Source organism: Coenobita brevimanus, chromosome 27 (assembly GCF_032717465.1).
Source record: "Coenobita brevimanus isolate Jiangsu-jjx chromosome 27, ASM3271746v2, whole genome shotgun sequence".
NCBI lineage: Eukaryota > Metazoa > Arthropoda > Malacostraca > Decapoda > Coenobitidae > Coenobita > Coenobita brevimanus.
The window spans coordinates 13,543,608-13,550,417 of NC_136980.1; the positions used below are offsets into that span (position 1 = coordinate 13,543,608).

Sequence of the window (6,810 nt, forward strand, 5' to 3'; positions counted from 1 at the left end):
ACCGATTGTGACGTCACAGTCAGATATTGGCGGGAGACCCGGGCCTGTTCAAATCAAGACGGCCTTGGCTGAGCCCTGCGAACACCGATAGAGTGTGTGCGAGTCGAGAGAGCTTGCATGACAAGACCATTCTCGCAGTGATAATCTCCGTTTGCATGCATGGATGTTTGCAGCTCTGTTTACCTCCGTGTACTTCATATACGTGTATGGTGCATGCAATCCCCGCACCCTTGGTACACGTACAGCACGGATTTAGCTAGTTCGCTCGGAAAATATAGCCACAAAAATTTATATTTTCTTGTGTTTTGTTTCTTCATGCCAGTGAAGCAATGAAAACAGAATTTACGTACTGTAGATGTTTGGTTGTTCATATATATTAAATTTTGTAAATATATTTCCTCCCTTACAGGGGTGTAGCCAGGATTCTGGAGCAATGGGGCCAAGTCAGACATTTCGAGTTATGACCCTTCAGAGCTTCCAAATGGCTATCACGGAGGCCTGCAGTGACTTCTGTGACCTTTTTAGAAGAAATCAGAATATTTTCTAGTGTTCCATAGCCACCCTCGTATTTCATACAACTTATTCACCTATGAGCGGGGGACCATGGCCATGTGGTCCAGTGGCGTTTCTAGCCCCACTAAAGTGGGGGGCTACGTGGGGGCTGATAAATCATCTGTAGTAACAAGAAGGGCAGTGAGCAGACTCGAATGAGGGCCCCTTTCAAGGGGGAAAGTTAGTGAAAATTGTTTTCTTAAACAAATAGTGGATATGACCGTAAGAAGTATTTGGAGCACTTATGGAAGGAATATATATATATATATATATATATATATATATATATATATATATATATATATATATATATATATATATATATATATATACACATATATATATATATATATATTTTATATTTATGAACATTTTTTGCTTCCCACCTCTGTATCCCGAAATCCTTTCGGTCTCCTGTGATCCTGAAATCAGGTAGTCCCCCTCGACTGTTCACAAGAAACGAAAGATGAATATGTTGTACATGGAACGTTTGGACATGGGTAGAGCTCGGAGAGAAGTGTGAAATTTAGTCTTCTGAAAACCAGCTTTCGCATGAGGAAGATACAGCTATCCATGAGTACAATGGCACTGAAAAGTATGCAACACCATACATTTAACTTCAAAACCGTACTTTCAAAAGTCTAAAAACTTAAAAAACATTCAAAAGCCGTAACATCGGTGTGCAGGGCTGTAGAGATCTATGACCTCGCCTTGGGATGCTTGGAAAACGTTTGACACGGGCCAGAAAAGAAGCACAATTGTCACAGTCCTGGTGTGGGCCCTGGTCCCTCCTTACTTTTGATTTTTTTGCCCTCTTCTCTCTTTCATTATTCTTAGTAACTGTCTTCCAAGAAAGTCCTCGACCTCAATCAACTCGTGTGTGATAATCAACGTGAATTCTTTTAAAAGGTGTTGAGTATCGCATCAATACTTAATCTGCAACTGGGTGATTGGGATACTAGTGTACTCACTCGAGGGCCCGAGACGCCCGTGAAAATTGACCAGCAGTGCAGCACCTGCAGGCTGCAGCTACTTTTCATTCATTCTGTAGACACATAAATTCTTGGTCTTGGTCTTGGTCTCGGAGGGTCTGGTCTTGGTCTTGGTCTTGAGGTGCCTGGTCTTGAATATAATACTGATGGGGAGTCATATGGAGAGACAAATTGACAGTGAGGAAGTGAAGGAGCATTGTGGTGTGGATGTGGATGTGATAGAAAGCATTAGGAGAAATACACTGAGGTGTTTTGGCCGTATGGAGAAGATGGAGAGCGACGAGTGGCCAGGAAAGTGTATGAGTGAGGTGAAGTGGGAGAGAGGGAGGGGGAGGCCAAGGATGAGATGGAGGGATGGAGTGGAGAGGTATATGATAGATAAGGGTGTGAACTGCGAGCAGGACAGTGATATGGAGGGGGACAGGGCCATATGGAGTCGATTTGTTTGTGGTCATCCCTTACGGGATTGAGGCATCTGGCAAGAGAATATATATATATATATATATATATATATACACACACACACACAGATGAATACACAGATAGACAGGCTGAGGTATCAGTAAATATAGGTTTATGTATGTATGAATTTATAAATATATACATGCTGTTTCAGAAGTTTGGTACTGACTTTAGATTCCTGGGATGATTTTGAGGAAAAGAAATGTACCAACCTTAGTCCAGTGTTAAATTTAAGAATATATCTCATCCAGTGGTTATGATAGAAACTGTTCACACATAAGGCACTCAGTAATTGTAGCTCCATACCAGTTGAAGATAGACTCGTGCTGATATATTATGTTGCTCAAAATTAACCTTAGAATTACCTCATGAAGTTATTACTTCAACACCTGGGACAAAACATGCGTCCTTGACTGCTGTGTCGGCACCAGGTAATCATAGCTATCTCTGGAGTGTTATCACCACGCGATAAGTATTATCTTGTACTAGACGGTTTATGCCGTCATCACTGTGACTGCACGTTGTATATCAAGTATTTATTCAGTGCCCAGTGACCATCAATCCATTATATTGGCCTCGTCAAAATTTTCATATGGAAATCTATCCAGCACTATAACTGGTTATCAGATTCTAAAGAAATATATAATAACCGTAGGTGTCATATAGCAGCATGTCAGTTATGGCGGGAAAACCTGGGTTGTTCAGTAATAGTTGTGGTTCAGACAACATTTTGGTTTACCCGAGATTTAAAGAGTAGTTAAGGCATACCCACCATTAGCTTTGCTGACTTCACTGGGTGTATGAACGCCAACTAGCGGCTGCCTTTGGATGAGGAGTATTGGAAACGAAGTGCAAGATATTTTCAAGGAATGTAACACCTTTACCTCAAGATAGTAGACCCCCTGGAAATTAAAGTGTGTGTGTGTGTGTGTGTGTGTGTGTGTGTGTGTGTGTGTGTGTGTGTGTGTGTGTGTGTGTGTGTGTGTGTGTGTGTGTGTGTGTGGAGGAGGGAGGGTTGCGTGAACTTTGGATCAGTGCAGTGATACAGCACCGTAATGTGTGTGTGCTCTATACAGTAGTGCTCTACTGATTTTCTCTGCAGTTACTTATCTCAGTATTAAGGCCACTCCCATCTCCAGTTACAGTTTCACTACTTTCAGTGTGGTTGCCAGTCACAAGACAAATCAAATCAATCGTATACACGAAGCCGACATGACTCACTATACATTAGACCCTTGTGTGTGTGTGTGTGTGTGTGTGTGTGTGTGTGTGTGTTTACCATCATTCTATACATCAAAAATATTTCTTTTAAGGCGACAAATAATATCGTGGACGACGAATTCGGACTTGCTGTTGGTCGGCCATCTTGCCTGCTGTAGCGCTTGTGGGAAACTCTTAAGTCCTTGTGTCAGCTGCCCACCATCCCTAACTGGCCCTGAGATGTAAGAAGTCACAGTGCTTACGCGTTTTTATAAACAGCTCTAAGGATTTCTCCCAAGTTTAGTCACGCTAAGGTCTTAAGAGCTTTAATAAATACCGGCCCAGAGGTCTAACAACTAAAGACATTCATCGGTAAGCTACTTTCTCACCAGATTTATTTACTTTTTGCTCGGGTATTTTCATCATGAAATGATCTGAAACAGTTTACAATAAATAATAACATATACAAGAAACTCAGAGAAATATCAGCATATTGATTATTCATCACCTTCAGTCACCCTAACCTATATTAAATCGTCTGGCGGTAGCTAGAATATAATATCAAACAGACATCATCATACAATTAGCACCTTTTATCCGAGTAAGGAATCTGTTATGCTGTGGCTGTCAAAACTGTACTCAGCTTTGATTCAGAAGGGTCTGTTACAGCATTCATTAACTCCTTTAGTATTAGGAACTTAGGACGCCTTCCCAGTTTGAACGAAATCGTGTGGCAGCAGCAATATTACACTACGGACAAGTTGATGTCATGCAGTGAGGAGTAAGAGACTTGCTGTGTTATCATCCGTACACGACTGCCCTTGCCTCCTATTCCCGTCGGCTAAGGAAGCTTCCTAACACCATTTGTACTTACGGAAAGTATGGCGATGTTGGAAGGATTTGTGTAACAATGAAGAGGACAGTAAGGTGCAATTATGCAATAACCAAAATAAATACCTTAATAAAAGGTGTCAGGGAGCTTCCTTAACCGAGCACAATGAAGGCCCTGAGTCGTCTGCCGTAGAGGAAGCCACTCAGTCGAGTCAGTTGCCAAGCGGCGGTAATAAGCCATCACGTGACTGGCAAGAAGGTTAGAGATAAGTGCTGGTATTATCGTGGTAATAAGCCATCATGTGACTGGCAAGACGGTTAGAGATAAGTGCTGGTATTATCATGTAATAAGCCATCACGTGACTGGCAAGACGGTTAGAGATAAGTGCTGGTATTATCGTGGTAATAAGCCATCACGTGACTGGCAAGACGGTTAGAGATAAGTGCTGGTATTATCGTGGTAATAAGCCATCATGTGACTGGCAAGAAGGTTAGAGATAAGCGCTGGTATTATCGTGGTAATAAGCCAACATGATGACTGGCAAGAAGGTTAAAGATACTGTAAGTGCTGGTATTATCGTGGTAATAAGCCATCATGTGACTGGCAAGAAGGTAGAGATAAGCGCTAGTATTCTCGTGGTAATAAGCCAACATGATGACTGGCAAGAAGGTTAAAGATACTGTAAGTGCTGTTATTATCGTGGTAATAAGCCATCACGTGCTGGCAAGAAGGTAGAGATAAGCGCTGGTATTATCGTGGTAATAAGCCATCACGTGCTGGCAAGAAGGTAGAGATAAGCGCTTGTCAGATGAGGAGGATCTCTAACAGTATTGCCAACTGAGCTATTTTTTTTTTCCTGCAACACCTAGAGATATTATCGTAACCTCCCTACATCTTAAGAGATTTCAACAAAAATATAGCGATATTCCAGTGACTATAGGCTCTTGTCTGAGGATTTTCAGAATTTTTTAAAGTGTCATTCTAGTTGTTTTTCTCAGCACATTAAGTTGTATTTGTAGTCTTGGATTTAGCAACACCACTCTCTGCCCCATCTGCCTTACCGCTTTATTTTGTGTGTTACACCTTAACATACTTTTTACTTATTTTCCAATATATTATTGCTATTTCTTAACGAATGTCGTAGGCGAGGTCTTTCTACGTATATCGATGAAATAAAACCTTCATACTTCCCTTAATTTCAAAAGGTCTTTACTATATGAATAAATTTATTTAGAGTTTGAAAGAATATATGTACTGATGCGTTACCAGAGTGAAGGGAATAATAGTATGTTGTATGCTCATGCTATCTTTGTCTTTTAAATATTAACTTGCCTGTAGAAAAAACTATGAAAACGAACAGTTTTCTTCATTGCATTAACCCTTTCAGTACGCTGGCATTTTTTATTCACTGTTCTTGCAGCTGACCGACGATGTTAGGGAAGACTTCTCGTACTGAAGAGCTTACCATAAACGTCGTGCCATTTCCAGCGTAAGGTATTTGTTAAGTTAAAATATTTTACGTAAATCTACGCAGTTTGAACCAGAAGAATTACCCCGTCCACACAGATAACTTTTTTCCCTTATATTCTCGCTTCTTACAGACCTTCCTATGTTGTTTAAGAGACTTTTGGAATTGGTGGAGCAATATATACCCTCCATTATCCATCACTATAGAGACACTCTTCCATATCAACAGTAACCATCTTCAGGCAGCATCAGTAGCAGTAGTAGTAGTAGTAGTAGTAGTAGTAATAGTAGTAGTAATAGTAGTAGTAGTAGTCGTAGTAGTAGTAGTAGTAGTAGTAGTAGTAGTAGTAGTAGTCGTAGTAGTAGTAGTAGTAGCCGTAGTAGTAGTAGTAGTAGTAGTAGTAGTAGTAGTAGTAGTGGTAGTAGCAGTAGTAATAGTAGTAGTAGTAGTAGTAGTAGTAGTAGTAGTAGTAGTAGTAGTAGTAGTAGTAGTAGTAGTAGTAGTGGTCCTCGCAGCCCCAGGCTCATCAGTAACGTGAACCTGGTGGGCTGCAGGCTGAAGATGTCCTTCCCCAACAGTCCACCATCCCACATTCGGGGGACAGAAAATGGCTGCTGGACGTTTGTATAACTAGGCAGTTTATGCGACCTGTTATATCGGTGCCACCACATGAAGGCATCCCTCTCCAGTACCTTGGAAAAGTAGCAAACACAAATTAACAAACACTTCTTTCAACAGATGAAGTCAAGCTGCTGTATATGATAAAGTGCATACAATGTTACCTGTGACGAGAGCGATTCTGCCTGCGAGGGTGCATGACGGTGTGGTGGTGGTGGTGTCTGCTGACGCTGCCATTACCACTGTTCACACTCACGCTATCCTACCGCACTGACAGCCTCACACTGGCACAAGGCCAATCTGTATATGTGTGTGTGTGTGTGTGTGTGTGTGTGTGTGTGTGTGTGTGTGTGTGTGTGTGTGCTTATCTGTGTGTGTGTGTGTGTGTGTGTGTGTGTGTGTGTGTGTGTGTGTGTGTGTGTGTGTGTGTGTGTGTGTGTGTGTGTGTGTGTGTGTGTGTGTGTGTGTGTGCGCGCGCACTTATGCATGTGTGTGTTTATCTGTGTGTGTGTTTGTGTGTTGGTGGGTGGGTGCTCTTCGTGCGTGTGCTTGTCTATATGTGTAAGTTAAAGGGCAGTATTTGTGAATGATACTGTAACAATGACGTTTATCGTTATGCAGATTATAGGTGATAATGTGCAGTGTGTGTGTGTGTGTGTGTGTGTGTGTGTGTGTGTGTGTGTGTG

General features: G+C 41.6%; 1 protein-coding gene across 1 annotated transcript in view; it reads right to left on the reverse strand.

The window, feature by feature from the left end:
* LOC145394453 (estradiol 17-beta-dehydrogenase 8-like) overlaps positions 1-6,361 on the reverse strand; it is a 175,213-nt gene extending 168,852 nt beyond the window's left edge. The window contains exon 1 of the mRNA XM_080268312.1: positions 6,289-6,361. Coding sequence (XP_080124438.1) covers positions 6,289-6,361 — 73 coding nt within the window. The remainder of the gene's footprint in view (positions 1-6,288) is intronic.
* Positions 6,362-6,810: the final 449 nt, after the last annotated feature.